The following is an 18,115-nucleotide window of genomic DNA, read 5'->3' as shown; positions in this document are numbered from 1 at the left end:
GTAAGGCTACAACCGTTTCTGTTTACCGAATGCAAAACTCAACCGCGAAAACTAGGGGTGTTCGTGTTTACGGTGAGATTGAACACAGTGAAATGCATGATTTGGGCACAGGCCTGAATAAAAACATTATTTGGGCTACACTTTGTAGATAGACACGCTACATATTTCAACGTCTGAAACAGAAACACCTTTCTACAGCCAGGCTACCCTATTGATATATAAGAACATAAGAAAGTTTACAAACGAGAGGAGGCCCCATTTGGCCCATCTTGCTCCTTTGGTTGTTAGTAGCGTATTATTATTATTATTATTATTATTATTATTATTATTATTTCTTAGCAGACGCCCTTATCCAGGGCGACTTACAATCGTAAGCAAATACATTTCAAGTATCACAGTACAAGTAATAATACAATAAAGAGCAAGATAAATACAATGACTTTGGTTCAAGCAAGTACAAGTGTGACAAAATACAATTCAATAATACAGCAGATAACAGTGTCAGTGATAGTTACATCAGGATATGATTAAATACAAAATACTACAGGTTAAACACTTGGCATATTACAGTACTCTGAAGTACAGGATTAAATGCAGTAAAATAGTGGGGGTATTGATCCCAGAATCTCATCAAGCAGCTTCTTGAAGGATCCCAGGGTGTCAGCTTCAACAACATTACTGGGGAGTTGGTTCCAGACCCTCTCTGTGTAAAAAAAGTGCCTCCTATTTTCTGTCCCTGTCCCTTTATCTAATCCCCATTTGTGCCCCCTGGTCCTTGTTTCTTTCATATAAAACATCTCGTTGTTGTTACACTACCTTGCCAGGGTTGACCGTGGTCTTTTCTCTGGTTTCCACGCATGTGTGTGATTTACTCTGCTTACCTGGGCTGTAACTACACTTTCCTATGCTTTTACCACAGGGTCCCGCCGCGCTGCTTTTAGATACGAGGGTGTGCGGTAAAATAGTGCAGCCAAAAAAAAAAGAAAAGAAAAAAAAATACACAAAACACGTCCACGCCAAGATGTACTGAATAATGTTTTATTACAGTAAAACTACATTTATTAAACTGATTAACACACGTGCATTTTTAACAGTATTGATTGGTAAATTGGTATTACACAATCCATTTCAAGAGCCTAATAAACTTACAGAAACTATGCAGTGTTACAAAGAATGGGCACCCCTACTGTATCAAAGTGACTTACAGCTTGTGTTCTGAAACTCAGCAAGCTCCGTGTTTTAATGATCTAAAAGAGGAACGCAGTCTTTTTTGTTCTCTCCCTACAGATTTCAACAGAATTAACACAATAAATAAGAACATTCGATCTTTTAAAATTGAATATATACACAGTACCCATAGAAAGAGATCTGGACCATGCAAACAAAAAAGTCCTGTCTAATTCCTGAGCAGTGTTCTACAAAAAGTTTTTTTTTTTTTCTTTAACTTTTCAATGCAACACCTGACATTCTTTCTTTACACCCCCGTATTATTATTGCATATCATTACAGTACAGTACAGATAGTTAAATAATACACAAGACCTCTCCCTCCTTAACCCAGTTCCCAACACAAAACTTACATTAGCACAATCGCAGCTAGCCAGAAACTGGAGCTACTGCTGTAGTTCAAGATAGAAAGATCACATGAAAATTTTTTTTTTTTAATCAGGAATGCGTAGAAGTTTCATCACAGTCTAAAGAATATGAAAGTTTCCCTGGGTTAAAGATATGCATCATTCAATTCAAACACACTCTAAATAGCTCCCATCTCAGTTTCAATCAGTCCCCAACAGTGCTCGTGACACAGGGATTCCAGTACTATAAAAAATATATATACCACGGTCTCAATTTCTTCAAAACTTTAGGGAATTCATCAACACAAACTGCTTATTAACAGCATGCCCTGGCTGTCTCAGGTCAGCTTCAAACTCTCGTGAAGTCTTTACCGTCTTCACCCAGTTGTACATTATAAGACTAAGACAACTTACCCCCACTAAATGGGGCAAGTTTTTTTTTTTTTAGGTCCCAGATTTTACACCTCCAAGAAAAGCTCCCCACCACCCCCACTAACAGCTTTGCAATCCTGGGAGTGATGTAATTGACTTGCGGATTGTACGGAATCGCTGGGAACACCCTAGCCTAGCCCCAGGTGCTTTAAAACATTGTAAAACGTGCGACCGCCTCTCTCGCTTCTCCTTGTCTTTCCTGGGACGGTGAGCTTTGCTCCTCTGCCCGGATTTCTGCAGGTTTTCCCCCCTTCTTAAAGTGGGAAGTACACAGGGCCGCAGCAGCGTCAATAGCGATCCCTGCTGGGAGTTGAATCATTCAGCCACACACTCACACAGCGCAGCTGCAAGACAGAACCGGGACTTTAACAATGCCTGCACCCATTCCAGTTATCATGTTACAGGTGTGCAATAAATTCAGAAACATTTCGTTACTCACCAATAACATTCTCCTTATTGGCCCATTTGCCTTGTTGGAGTATCTGAAGAACATTAATAGACATGTTACTAATACATACATGATCAGGTCCCATAAAAGTATGTACTGATGGGTGGGGGTGCTGCATATTTAAAAACACACATGCAGTAGATACATACAGTTCTCTAAAATAGTGTACTGTATGTTTTCTAGGCTTGAGCTGAAAAGGTGCTCAACCACTGGGCCCTATATAGAAGTAATTCAAGAATAAAATCTGAAGACAGCAAACGGCTCTACGTCCAAGGAGAATCAGGATCCTCGATCACTCAAGTGCTTACCATTATAGGTGACGACGGTTACAAGGCTGTCTTGTTTCACGGTGCTCGCAGACAGTTGTTCATTGTGCTGCAAAGCTTTCTTGGACTTCTTAGCCTGGCCTGTAACAGAACAAATCAAAGCTCCTTATCAGAGAAGTCCCAGGAGATCAGCGTGGGGAAATGAGGAAGGTGGCGGCTGCAGAGGACTACCGAGGAAACCGTCAACCAACGCGGCGTGCAATATCTGCGTCTTTATTTCTCAAATATTTAAAAAGACCAAATGAAATTGAAAAAAATAAAAATAGTCCTTCTGCGACTAATTACCTTTGAGGCACAGAATCACACCGGCAGCGATGGCGATAGCAAAGCAAATCAAGGACCCCATGATAATCCACGGCATAGAATGCACGTTGCAGCCACACACCCTACCAAACAGAGAAGAGAGAATTCAATGACTTAGCTATGCTTCAGACACCACCACAACCTATCTGCTTTATACAACATAGAGCACACTGTACTGAATTAGAGAGAGTTGACAACTCAAGAGCTTCAGATACTGTTTTCTTCTTATTTTTTTTCGTTCTCTGACCTTTTTATGACCCCCCCCCCATCACCTAAATGGTTCATATTGTCTTTACTCAAATAGTGATTATTTTTTTTAACCCTTTCAGTCCTGGCGGGATCTCAAGGTCCTGCCTTATCTTCGCGCCGTATGTTAACACGTCGTCGGAAATCACGTTGGAACCTCACGGGACTCCTAGGTCCCAGTCTGAGGAGTGAAAGGGTTAAGGGGCTTCGCTTGACTGCAAGTTCAGGAGCTGCTCTGCCATAGACACATGGAATGTAGACTAGATCAGCCATTGTGTCTTTGCATTAGTGCCAGCACCATCTTGTGCACAGCTCATGTATTGCCAGCAAAACAGAAGCAACTAGAACTGAAGAGCAGCGCCTGAACTCACAGTCAAAGTGTAACGAACCAGCACCTCAGCCCATTGAATTGATTGCAAAGTCAAGGGCTGGACGGAAACCGCAAACCATGCGTTTCAAAGACGAACGCCTTACCATTCAGCAGAAGAGCAAGCTCTGTAATGGAGAGTCGAGCGTGTGTCGTATGCTGATCGGACGTTAGGGAGGAGCTTGATTACAAAAGCACAGTAACACAGCCAGAACCACTCGGAGTGATTAAGGACATCCTGGGACATTTTTTTGAAGACACTGATTTATAACAGTTCCCAGAATAAAAAAAAATGAAGGATTAAAATGTGCCACCACTAGATGGCGCCAAAGTCTATCCTTTTGGTGTAACTTTAAACGGTCTACCCAATGAACAGTAGCGATCCACTGTTTAACCCTTTCACGCATGAAATGCTGAAAATAGCTGAAAAAAGTAGTTGACACACTATAAGTATATTTTTAATTGATAATGTTTTTATTTTTTTTTCACCCATTGCTTTATATGGGGGAAAAAATGGCATCCAGCTCACATGAGGCTGTCATGCATTTGCATCTTCCATCCGTCCCCATATAAAGACTTTTTTTTTTTTTTTTTAATCCGTCCCCATATGGTATGAGCTTGCCATGCACAAAAGGTTTTAAAAAAAAAAAATCAAGATCAAACATGTTCTGAACAAGAGGCGTACACGGCCTCTAAAACGTTACTGATTAGTCGGGGGACTTTAACTAAAATTCTTTTTTTTTTTTTTAAAGTGTTAATAGCAGTTTATCAAAAAAAAGACTTACTCTGGTGGACACTGATTGTTAGGGCACTCCTCACACCACGTGTCTTTGCGGTATGTTCCTAAGAAACACAGGGAAAAAAAATAATAATCTCTTTACAGCTCGTGGAAGGTTGGGGGGGGTGGGTGGAAGGAAATGTTTTCCTGCACTGGGAAAACCCTTTTTATAAGGGAGAGTTCGTTCGTGGAGTATTCATCTGATATAACAACGTTTGGAAAACAAGTTGAAAAAGAACAGGAAACCCCTTTCTGTTCTTTTACCCGGCCGCTTGATGAAATACCCAGGTTGGCAAGCAGTGTGCTTCTCACAGCGGCTGCAGCCCTTCTCCGTCATGTTGAGGCAGTGGTACCCCTCCAAGCAGTCGCACACAGTGTCCGAGGTGGACATGCAGTCCTGCACGGTGTACAGACCCATCTCTGAAACAGGCAAAGGAGGTGTGAGCCGAGGCCCACCCAGCCAGAGGTGAGGCTTTCTGCCTGCTCTGTTCTACAGTGCATTGTTAAATATGAACACTCTTAACAGTATAGCCGATTTCAACGCTTTACCATACAAATCAAACCGATACAAACCATCTGCTACTCAGTATTTAAGATGTCTGTATCACATCAACATCAGGGTTTAATATATGCACCGTATATATGATGTGTGTTTTTGAATTCTCTGCATATACAGAGAGTGTTGTGGTGCTGTTTTTTTTTTTTTGTACGTACAATATTCACTGCTGTCACGAGGTAACACACTATAACTGCATGTGTAAACAGCCTAGCTTTGTCCTTGGTCTACACTCTAGTGCACGTAACAGCTACCTGCTCAAACTCCTTCCCTTTTGTAACATGCAAGTCCCTAGACACTTAGCAGCTTTAGATCTGTATATGGTGTATGTGTTACTACTTCCTGGAGTGTTGTTATTTGAGACTGAATGAAACCATGCCACAGGGTTGTTAAACTTGTGCAGGATTCAGCACGTTCATTAAGGGGCCGTCCATAATTATCGACAATTTATGAAAGTGTGTAAAGCAAAAACGAGAAAGGAAGACAACCCCTCATACGATTAAATGAAAATACATGGAAGCCTTGCAACGAAACGAAACAGAACTCACCCCTTAGGCATTGGGAGCAGTTCTGGCACTTGGTGTCCGAATTTCTTTGGCTGAAAAATGTCCCGCTGTCGCAGGGTTCACAGGTAGACCCGCGGTTCGGTCCACAGTGAGCTTTAACCTTAGTACCTGAAAAAGAACGCCACAGTTTCAGAAAGGGAGCCCGTCCGACAAGCTGTACCAAACGAGGGCCCATATTCCCAAAGCGTTTACTTGCATCTTTAGTTTGTTGAAAGATGAAAACTAAACCGTAAATGGACCAAACCGAGACTGGAGTAAGCATCACATAGCATTAAAAGGTAGGGGGGAAAAAACCCTTTGTTTTCAAGTATATTGACTGTAAGAGCATTTCACTCACCCGGGTCACAGCGTGTGCAGCACATCCCGTTATGTTTATACTGCATTACAGAGGTCTTGCAGGAGCTTGCACAGCCCAGGCAGGACAGAGTCATCTGAGAACGACAAGAAATACATTTATTAAAGGGGCCTATTCGCAAAACTTTAGGAAAGTTTAAAAAGATTTTTTTTTCTCTCTCTCTCTCTCTCTTGAATTAAACAGCGCTTTTGAAAACTGAGAATAACCCACTTTGTAGCACCGCTTACAAAATCGCTACATTACATTTCAAAAAGGTAAAAAAAAAAAAAAAAAAGTTACAAATAGAACAGCTTACTTACTTAAACCTCCTTCAAATGAATACCTGCCGTTTTTATTTTTAGGTTTGTAATTTGAACGTGTGTTATTTCAGCTTTGCTTGCTTGGCAACGTCAGCAATAACATTTAACAAACAGCCTTTCAAGAAGATCTACCGTAAGGGTATTATGCAAGCAGAGGCTTGAACTTTAGAAATCGTGACAAACAAAAAAAACATTTAAATCTGGATAACAGCCCAGAATTGAAGATTGCTCAGAGGCAGCCAAATGTACATTTGCATACGAACTGTTGTTCTGTCTTAAGCAACTCTGGTGTACAGAGACACTTTTTGCAAATACATTTCGCACCGCATTTTGGGTTGGCAACCTTATTAACAAATAGCAGATCTTCTCTCAGTTCTTCCTGTTGATCTGAATACGAGCCCAAATGACCATGGGGATGGTTTTAATAAAATGCTACTCCTTGGTGTATGTTTATCGGACTACACCCCCCCCCCGCCCCCTCCCAAAGTGTTCTGTGCATCAGAAAGAATGCAGGCTTTTATGACAGTGGGGTCTATATAAGGCTACTAAAACTCAACTGAAGCTGCTGAACTCAGAATGCACTCAAAGTGCCTTAACAAGGTTTCTTAACCCTGTGAAGTCCATTACCATATGATGCAATGCTTAGCTCTCTCTCTCTCTGGAGAGAGAATTACTCAAAACAGCCAAAAATCATTAAGCTAGGTGCTGGTTAACATTATAAACATCATATACCATGACGAATTCTATCTTTCTGTATTCACTTTTGAACTTGGAAAAAAACAAAAATAATTCTCACACATCCTCCAGGTATTGGGCATCTTGCATCGCTCCGTTTTAGAAGCGACTCTTTTGGCATGCTTCCCGAAAACAGATCATTGTTAAAATTTTAACCCAACATTAAGTTTACTATCCGGAGAGTTGATATTCTTACCAGACGAGCTGAAGCAGCAACTTGGAAAAGGAAAAAGGAACAAAAAAAAAAAGCCATAGCTGCCTGGCTGCACTTTCCACAGTTTTTGATCCTCTAAACGGTAGAAAGAGACAAAGGTATTAAAGACTTACCAGTAAGAGGATGATGGTTCTTGACATTGTTGGTCTGGTGCTCTTACAGTAGCTCATCGACGACTGCCTTTCCTTCCTTGCAGTAGTCTGCAGTGTGCGTGCTCTATGCCGGGGCACCAATGGATTTATAAGGCTGTCCCAGGCTGTGTTTCTCCTCCTTCTTTAGGTGGGGCATTCTCAGCTTGCCAAGTCTGTCACTCTTACTATCGGATAAAAAATGTGTAGCACCTTGTACAAATTGATCCCTCTGTCCCCTTCTTTAGTGACCATGTGTTAGGTTGCCACTCTATCCCGTTTTATAAAAGCATACCGTATATGTTTGTTTGTTTTTTTTCTTTTTTCAAGTTATGGCAGGGTCACTTCTCTGACTCCATAGAGTTCACACAAACTGTTTTAAGATATTGTAAAACATAAATAAAATTGTTACCTAAGGGGATACATAAAATAATTACTCAATTTATAAAATATATACATACATACACTATATATTATTATTATTATTATTTTTTATTTATTAGCAGACACCCTTATCCAGGGCGACTTACAATTGTTACAAGATATCACATTATTTTTACATACAATTACCCATTTATACAGTTGGGTTTTTACTGGAGCAATCTAGGTAAAGTACCTTGCTCAAGGGTACAGCAGCAGTGTCCCCCACCTGGGATTGAACCCACAACCCTCTGGTCAAGAGTCTGGAGCCCTGACCACTACACCACACTGCTGCCCTATGTATAGGCCACTGCAGTCCATCTATATATAGTAAATATGGACTGGAGCGAAGGGCTATAGAAAATTATTGACACGAGGGAAGACTACTGTTACCGACAGAGGGCTAGGGCAGCAGTGTGGAGTAGTGGTTAGGGCTCTGGACTGTTGACCAGAGGGTCATGGGTTCAAATCCCGGTGGGGACACTGCTGCTGTACCCTTGAGCAAGGTACTTTACCTAGATTGCTCCAGTAAAAACCCAACTGTATAAATGGGTAATTGTATGTATAAATAATGTGATATCTTGTAACAATTGTAAGTCGCCCTGGATAAGGGCATCAGCTAAGAAATAAATAATAATAATAATAAATAATAATAAAGGTTTTAACCAATCACAGGCCAGCATTTCCACCCAGCCATAAGTGGTTTAACTGCTTATAAAACGGCTTGGGGGAAGAAAAAAACAAGAATGAAACCTGTTTTTAATTTTTTTTTTTTTTTTACTCTGCCTACACAAGCGAGAGGTGTAGGCAGAGTTTCAAATGAAACTGAGATAGGTGAAGCAACTCCTCGTTATATGCGATATTCAAGTCCGTTTACATTCTTTTGCATCACAAAATCATTATTATCAGTCAGCAGAACACACTCGCACCCACGCCGTGCCAACTGGTTAAGCTGAAGTGCCAACCAGACCTTGCGTACCAATCCGACCGCGGTGTCCAGTGAAAGTGCTTCAGATTCTGGCAGGCGCTTCGAATCCAGGTCGGTAATGCGAGGGAGGCGTTTGGCCTAGTCTTAGCGGCTATTTTGTCAGAACTGACAGGAAGACATTATTAAGGTCATGGAAATACTTGAAAATGATAAAAAGAATGCATTATTGGCATGATTATATTATAGTACAGTATTGCCAAAGAAATTCATAACACAACACACTGTTTCCTCTGAGCTTTTCCGGCTCTCACTAAAAGCCAGGTGTTTCAAGTCTGAATTAAATATTTTAGGCGTGGTTTTGAAAAAAAAACAAAAAAAACAAAACAAGGAAGATCATCGGTTATGCGCACTGAAGGGATTTGACAAGCGAGCCACATTCACAACTAACACAGGTTAGGTTTGCCATTTGCGTTGTGTACATTTGTTTGTTTAAATATGAACTACTGCACCACTCGCTCGTTTGTATTATTGTGTTTACTTACTCATTAATACTATATGTAATAATAATAACGAGTCTTAACAAATCTTGTGTGGTATGTTATAGTGTTAGTTTGCATTACGTTTGCCTTTACAATATTATTTCGCTATATAGTAGGCAATCGCTATGTTATACAATTTCACTAGAAAAGTATTAGGAGCAGCTGCATTCATCCCATCCCTAATTATATATTATATATATACACAGACACACCTGTGTATTTATTATTTATATTTAAAAAAGCACGATATTTGACTACTAGGGTCATACCATCCGAATTCTGTTGTGATGCGTGTTTCACATCCACCTGCGAGAATGTATTCAAGTCTTGGAAGTAAACGGTAGTCATTTCCTACCTGTTAACGTGTTTCCCCCTTTCTTTACCTCTTTACCTCTTCTCCAAGACTGGTTCTATTATTATTATTATTATCGATTTGTTAAATACAACAGAACGCATTAAAAGCTGCTGTAGCGTCTTGGTACCTAATCACTTCCTGTGCTGTAGGTCATATTCAGTCCAGTGTTGTAGCTGCAGTCCCGTGACTGATGAGCTGAAAGCAGACACCTGCAGGGCTGGCCTTTGTCTTGCAGAGGTCAGTAGCTTGGGTGTGAAAAGGTAATTGGCTTGGTTGTGTGATCGGAGGACGCCTGCTCACCCAGTGGTGTAGACAAACCGCAAACTATATTCCAGTACTTTTTTCAATAGGCAGAACCTTGATTTAAGAGTTAAGAATAATTTCTATGCATGCGCACCAATGAAGCGATCTCTTTTCAGCGTGGAAATCTAAATAGTCTTTCTGTACCGTGCCATTGAATAGGCATTAGGAACCAGATTCCCTGCATGCCAGTACTGATGGTACACGAATTGGAGTCTCCGTCTCCGATAACCGGCACGTATTTTAAATGTGTGCAGTCACGTCACACACGTCTTCTGAATCCTGCACAATTGTACGATTCAGTCAGTCGTCCTTGTGATGCAATGAAGAGAACATTAGGAACTTCTATTACAAACTACAGTACTAAAACATTTTTTAGTAAAAATGCTGATGAAGAGGAAGTAGCCAATTTGTGTTTTTTAAAGCAGCCAGAAAACGTACTTACACTTAAGATTTAATATATATTACAATATATAATATATATTACAAAAGCATAAATAAGCGCTACACATTTATTTGAAGGGGCGGCACGGTGGCGTAGCGGTTACAGCTGCTGCCACACAGCACCAAGGTCCTGGGTTCAAATCCGGCCTAGGGTACTGTCTGTGTGGAGTTTGCATGTTCTCCCCATGTTCGCGTGGGTTTTCACCAGGTACTCCGGTTTCCTCCCACAGTCCAAAGACATGCTGTTTAGGTTGATTGGTCACTCTAAACTGCCCTCTGTGTGAGTGTGGTAATAAGTACAAAAAGCTAATCAAACTGGCGAGCGTTGCACCCCGTATAATACTGCAGGAATCTTTTCCTGGACCCTATTTCCTGTTCTCTTTTTGTTAAACTCAAGATCATTGTAAATTGTTTGCATTCTGTCTTGCAGACGTTATCCCCAAGGGTGCGTCAGCAACTCCCCTTTCAGGTTTCAACTTACAATGGAATACAAACTACACATTTATGATTTACACATGTATTTATTTGAAACAGGATAGAACCCTTGAGATAAACACAGTCCTGGCAACGAATAACATTATAAAAACAAACAAATGATTCAAACAGGACAAACGCCCGTGAAACAAGCATAACCACCATAATGCTAAATAAAAACGCAGGTCTTAGTCAGTATTTACAGGATTTGCAACCCTGGTCAGATTTAAAATGAATATTTGAGCAATTTAAAAAAAAGGCATTGTGAAGAGGCTGTTTTTTATGTTTTGAAGGCAATTCATTCCAAAGATGAGGTGCTTGATACACAAAAGCAAAGGGTTTTGAAAGCATCCACATCATTTGATCTCAGTGCCGAGGTAGAGTGTGTGACGAGATGGCTTTGTGGTGACGTCAGACCCGGAAGAAGTAACACACACAGACAGCACCGGTGTATGAATGAATGCGCTGGGTGCGCAGATTTATTGAAAAATAAAAAAAAAGGTTTAAACAAGACCGAAACAAACACTGGACTCAAAACAAAACGGCACGGTGGCCAAAACAAAACAGGCATGAAAGGAAACAAAACAAGTATTGTATAATTGTATCCAGGGAGCTTTTTATCATAATGGGTGTGAATATAACTTTGTATTGCTGTTTATATTGTGCTGTTATTGCATCATTGTGTTTTTATTTTACTACGTTTTATTTTTATCATGTAAAAATGTATATATGTATGTCTATGTTGGCACTAGAGAGTGACACAGGAATGAAACTTCAGTTCTGTCCCATCCTGTCCTATCAAAAATGTTCCTGTCCAATCCCATCCCATGAAAAAATCATCATTTCCAATCCTGTCCCACCCTGTCCAAATTTTTATTGTCCCGTCCTGTCCTGTAACCTTTTTTTTTTTTTAATTCCTGTCACATCCTGTCCTGGCAGATAAAAATCCTGTCCCATCCCATCCTATGACATACAGAGATCAACTATTATTTTGGAGGTACAGATATTTTTGTATTCATGTATATAAGATACTTGAAATGTAGTTGCTTACGATTGTAAGTCGCCCTGGATAAGGGCATCTGCTAAGAAATAAATAATAATAATAATAATAATAAAATTAGGGTTTATAGGGTTTTGTATTAAACACTACCGGTATACTACAAGTAATTTGTTTTTAGTTTTTTTTTTTTTTTCAGAAAATACAGTGGAAGCACAGGGTCTTTATAATATAATGATGTAATATATATAATTTCGGTAATATAAAAACAACTGTTTAGAGTTTTGTGGGGCAGTTTCAGTTTCTAAACCGGTTACTAAGCAACCCGGCTCAGAGATTTTAGTATGTCAATGCCACAATAAACTGTCAGTGAAATACAGTATTACGAGCCATTAATTCATTAATAAATAAATAAATAAATAAAATAAAAAAACACGTGATGTTGATATTTCATCAACGTTCAGGGAGTAGCCACCATGTATTTTTTTTTATTAAAAATCATAGTATTATACATACCCGTTCAACGTAGTGCTGTTGCAGAACCTCCAAAATAGTACGGCCAAAATCGTAGCCTTCGACATCTCTGCATTATGATTAGGGGTGATAATCATAAAAACCGAAAAAGTGCACATCCTTAATATACTGTACATATGTATATAGAGAGAGATATGTTAAATACATGCCAGTAGCAATCCACCGAGTTTGGTTATTCTGCTACAGTTACAGAATTTCTAGTAAAATGTATGAAGAAATTGTATAGCTTTCAACAGTCCCGCTATAAAAAAAAATGGGATGAAGTCATACTAGCTTTGTGAAGTGAAGACAGTCATAAAATGACAAGTAAAGTGTGTTTGTGCCCTGGGTATAAAGCAAAGGCAAGCATGGTAAAGCCACATTGTCTATCGGCAAAAAAATAAGTAAAGCATTGTAAATGCATAGTATAAATGATGGGAAAGGGACGATAAACTGTATAAATACTGTGCAAATTTATGTAACTAATAAATAGCAACCACACCTAAAATGTCAGCTGTGCAAACATTACTAACGTTGCTGGAATGTAGGTTGCCATGCCCCCTCCGGATGGTACATGGAAATACAAATCTGTGGAGACATAAAATGACTAACAACTCACAAAACTAACTCTCTGTTTACACTGCTACAGTAACTACAAATTTACCCGGGCCTCGCAATGGGACAGGGCCCGAAATACTCGGGCTCGGCCCTGAGGTCATTGTTCTGGGGCCCAAAATATTCGGGCTCGGCCTTCAAAGGGTTAATTATTATTATTTATTTATTAGCAGACGGCCTTATCCAGGGCAACTTACAATAATGACTTTAAAGAGCAAAAAACCCTCCTCCTGTCTGCTGATGTTAGAGTTGTCTCCTGCCTTCCTATTCCTGGAAGCTTAATGTTCTTGCCAGTTCGGAGAACTTTATTTCATTTCCCAGTCCCGCCCCTTCCTGTGAGCTTCACTCCTGTACTGTCCCATCCCGCAAAATTTAACACCATTTTTTTCCCCTATTCCGTGGGTCCGGTAGGAGTCCCATCTTCAAGTCACTGTCTAATTGCCACCTATAGTGATATGTATTTATTTATTTTATGCTGTTTCAGTGTTAGTCCATCTTATCTGACAGTGGTAGATGTGTATGTGTTATGTTATATTAATGTACCATTCTCTTTGCTGTGTTTCGTACAGTGCTTTGAGATACTCCTGTGTAAAAGCACCGTAAAAATTTAAGTAAATAAATACATTGTTGAGTTAAAGCTTTTCGTTTGTTTCACTCACATCTCGTTCCGCCTCTGAACACACTTAAGCTTCAGCCAAAGGAGGCTGTGTGGTCCAGTAGTTAAAGAAAAGGGCTTGGAACCAGGAAGTCATCGGTTCAAATCCCACCTCAGCCACTGACTCATTGTGTGACCCTGAGCAAGTCACTTAACCTCCTTGTGCTCCGTCTTTCGGGTGAGACGTAGTTGTAAGTGACACTGCAGTTGATGCATAGTTCACACACCCTAGTCTCTGTAAGTCGCCTTGGATAAAAGTGTCTGCTAAATAAACAAATAATAATGTTGTGGGGTTTTATATTGTGGCAGAGGGATTAACTGGCTATTAATTTTCTAGTTTATCCCTCTGCCACATTTGGCACATTCGGCTTTGAAGCTCAACACATAGAAAATTGAGCTTTATAGGAAAACACCAAGAAATGTATCACTGCTCAGTCTCTTATTTTATATCGCAGCATCATGAAATCAATCAATCTTTATTTTATATAGCGCCTTTCATAGTGGACCACCATCACAAAGCGCTTCACAAGATGCAATAACAACAGCATCGGAAGGTCTATAAACAGTTAGATTTAGACTTAACTAAATGACAGTACCTTAAGTTATCAAAACTGGCCGTGTTTTTGTTAAGATTTTTTGTCATGAGATCCTGAAAGTTCATACTATTGGTTGGAGTTGTATACAAACTCACTGAAGACACACATGCAGGAGTTTCAATTCCCTTACACTTAAATGGACAGGGCTGGCCAAAGCGGGCTCGTCCACTCCGGGTCTTTGTTCCAACCCTGTTCTAAACTGTTTAATTGAACCAGTTAACCCTCCATCCAGACCCTGAAGTCGTTCATGATCTCGTTTTATCTGTTAAACCCGGAGTGGAATACCCTCCAGGACTGTGATTGGACACCCCAAGAACTGGCATCTCAGCCCATTGAATTGAATGGAAAGGCGAGGGGCTGGACTCGAACCGCAAACCATACGGTCCAAAGAGCTTAGTGGAGAGGTAAGGGTTTTATGCTGAGGTCAGCATTATTGACTCATCAGTCCCTAAGAGGAGATCCATTACATTTTGTGAATGTTTTGTTTTTTTTTTATCTGCATGACAAGCCCATTTTAAAGCGTGCTTTTAAGAGAGGTGTGTTCCTCATCTCTATGGCAACAGAAATGCAAAACAATGTGCCTTAGTCGGCCGGAGCACTCTGTCACAAAACTATTCCAGTCTCTTTGAAAAGGAGTGAAGGGGTCTGTAGAAAAATGAGCTTGATGAACAATAGCCAGTTACGTAATATGTGACTCGGAGGATTCCAAATCCCATCCTATGTGACAGGAAACCTGCATGGTTGTGCCAATGTGTGTGCAGGTTCACTGTCCTGAATAACCCCTGATGAAAGATTCCCCGAGTAAAACCGAGGCACAGTAAGAAAGGCATATCCAAAGCATGCAGGAAGTAGGCATTGTAAAGTCCAGAAGGGAAAGCATATTTAAAAAAGATAACATTGCAAATCGTGGTAAGTGCACAGTATAACCACTAGGGGCATTCGTGGGACAAACTTCCCATGGCAAAACTTTTATAAGGTAAATTACACTGTACAGTATTTGGAAACACACATATAAATCTCATGCATACCAGCAGTTCTCAAACTTGGGTCCCTCTCCGCCACTCCCCTAATACCCCCTCAGTAACCCAGTATTTTAATGATTAGCTATTTTTTTTTATTATTAATTTTTGTTTTAGTTAATCAGTACCGTTGGATTGGTAGAAGATATTTTTGAGCTGATTTCAGATTTGAATAGCAGAGAAGTAGAGGAAGATTCCATATGCTCTAACTTTTTGTCTTACTTGTTGGGAAAGTGGTCAAAGTAGCTGATTTGTGTCAAAAGTCACATCGTTTACAGTAAATAGAATGTTGGAAGTCTGGGAGTTTTTAAACAATGGGGAGCTTTAGAATGTTGCAAGAAGTCCCATTAAAGTGAATGAAGATGGACAAAAAAGGACAAAAAGCTTAATAGTTTAACGGCGTTTCTATCTTAAACGGAGTAAGAGGAGTAGCGTGCCAAAGAAGAAGAAGAAGAAGAAGGAGTATGTTGAAGATTTAAAGTGGGGACTCTTACTTCGCAAGCCAAAGAGGCACTCCGTGGAGAATGTGTAAAATCAAGCCGTAGGTCGTTGTAGCAGACGCGATTAAACAATGGGTTAGCATGTTGGCAGGATTCGAGTGATTCTTGTGGCTGAGCAAAAGACAGACAAAGAAATGTGACATAGACAGTATCTGTCAGAGGCTAAAACGCGTTTGTTGCGTGCTGAGTTTCTGTCTTATCTAGATCCAGCTTGTTGTATTTTGGTAACATAATCATGACAGTTACTAGCTTTACGCTGACATGCTTAAAATATTTGAATGCATGCGGGTATTGCAGAAGCGATCGCCGCTTTTTGCAGCGTACGTGACGGTATACACATCCTCCTGCTACCACACACGGTGGAGATGCTACCAGGGCGGTTAAGACGTGGGCGCTTACATTATATATATATATATATATATATATATATATATATATATATATATATATATATATATATATATATCGAGGGCCGCAATATAGCGAGAGACCCATAGAGAAACAAAAAGGCTAATAACAAATACTGTACTACCACTCCCTCGTTTTATCGGGGGCGTCAGGGTCGCCCCCTTTTTTCGTATAAGAAAGTAGCACACTTTTTTTAATTCGTACAGCGGATGGGTAATTGCTTCTCATCAATTCCAGTCTTCGTCTCCTTTCTCAAATGCACAAACCGGCTGCACTGAAAGAATCTGTAAACTACCTTTGTAAGCTACACGTTCCTATGCTTTCAATCTGCAGTCGCAATTGCTTCGCTTTTATTATTTGTTTATTTAGCAGACGCCTTTATCCAAGGCGACTTACAGAGACTAGGGTGTGTGAACTATGCATCAGCTGCAGAGTCACTTACAACTACGTCACACCTGAAACACGGAGCACAAGGAGGTGAAGTGACTTGCTCAGGGTCACACAATGAGTCAGTGGCTGAGGTGGGATTTGAACCGGGAACCTCTTGATTACAAGCCCTTTTCTTTAACCACTGGACCACACAGCCTCCCTTGTTGGGACTTGAGCGTCATTGGTTATATTCATGCAAATAACCAAGGGGCTTTATTCATGCAATTTTATCACTGTTGCCACCCTAAAAGATCTACGTGTTGGTACATACTGTTTAAAAGTGTATCTGTTTTGTTTTTCTTCAATTTAATAAAGCTACATATTTGACTTTACATTATGCCTTGACTTTATTTCCTGGGGAGGGGGAGGGGGTGGGGAATAAATAAACCAAACATAGCAAAGATGTAGATTGTCTGTTAATACACTGTGTCCGTCCGTCCGCCCGCCCCCTTGGTGGTCGAGTGGTTAAAAATACAGGCTTGTTACCAGGAGATTCCCGGTGCAATCCCAGCACAGCCACTGACTCACTGTGTGTGACCCTAAGGAAGTCATTTAACCTCCTGGTGCTCCGATGATGCGTGTGGTACATGACTCATGAATACAAAAGTTTACACAGTGATTTGGCAGAGCATTGCATGATTCAGAGGCGCATCTAGTCCCAGGTGCTGTACTGAGATTCACAAATCTACAAAGCCATTGTGGTTTGGTTTAAAATGAGGGGTGTAGTGCTATATTTACAAGTGAGGGGTCGCCCTACAAACAGCACAAACGATGAGTCATATATCATTGGTTTGTGCCGTTGAAACAAACGTTTTTGCTATTATTGTTTCCGAGATATTAAACAATATTATTTTAGGTCAGTGACGTCACTCAGCCCCCCCCCCCCCCACCACAATGTCGGAATTGAACCAAAGCTGTATCATTCGTCTGTGCCTGTTTGTGCCTTTGAAACAAACGTTTTTGCTATTATTGTTTCCGAGATATTAACAATATTATTTTAGGTCAGTGACGTCACTCAGCCCCCCCCCCCCCCCCCCCCCACACACAATGTCGGAATTGACCCAAACTTGTCTCATTCGTTTGTGCTCCCGACCTGTGTTGAAAAACAATTACTTTGAACAGCAAGGTGAGTCATCGTTGTATTGCAAATTATTTCTAAGTAGGTTGCGCAGATGTAGCAGTGTTGTGTTTTTATTTGTATTTATTTTTTAACCCTATGAGTTTCGGCAAAGTCCCCCCTCTATTGCAATACATACAGTTAACTGTTAAGTTGAAAATTACCACAAAAAAATGCCAAAAAAAGAACGCGCCTTTAACGTTGTACTGTGCTGGCGCCGTCAATGCCTCGTGCTGTGATACTATAGCCACTGAGGTTAAGTTGTAGTAGTGCTAATGTTTGTGTTATTCGATGTTTTATTTTACTACACGTTTTTTTTTTAATTAGACTGAAGTATTGCTTTGAATTTAGTGGATCCCATTACATCAACGTCATGTATTATACCGAGATAACTATAGCATTGGTTTATCCAATTGTCATATAAACTCTATTCCGATTCCGTGGAATCCGGTTACTTCATGTCATGTAAACGTAACTCAC

At 40.3% G+C, this 18,115-nt stretch overlaps 1 protein-coding gene across 1 annotated transcript; it reads right to left on the bottom strand.

The window, feature by feature from the left end:
• Window positions 1–1,022: 1,022 nt before the first annotated feature.
• On the bottom strand, window positions 1,023–7,518 carry LOC117966908 (tumor necrosis factor receptor superfamily member 14-like). Its single transcript, XM_034913796.2, has 9 exons — window positions 7,312–7,518; window positions 5,933–6,026; window positions 5,578–5,703; window positions 4,738–4,893; window positions 4,481–4,538; window positions 3,065–3,165; window positions 2,762–2,860; window positions 2,445–2,487; window positions 1,023–2,349 (listed from the first exon to the last, which is right to left on the bottom strand). Exons 1-8 carry the CDS (start codon window positions 7,366–7,368, stop codon window positions 2,459–2,461), a joined length of 720 nt encoding a protein of 239 aa, XP_034769687.1. The 5' UTR covers window positions 7,369–7,518; the 3' UTR covers window positions 1,023–2,349; window positions 2,445–2,458.
• Between the last annotated feature and the right edge of the window lie 10,597 nt (window positions 7,519–18,115).

This window comes from Acipenser ruthenus, chromosome 45 (assembly GCF_902713425.1).
Source record: "Acipenser ruthenus chromosome 45, fAciRut3.2 maternal haplotype, whole genome shotgun sequence".
Lineage (NCBI taxonomy): Eukaryota > Metazoa > Chordata > Actinopteri > Acipenseriformes > Acipenseridae > Acipenser > Acipenser ruthenus.
Note: the sequence above shows the minus strand (reverse complement) of the source record. Positions and strands in the feature narration are given on the sequence as shown.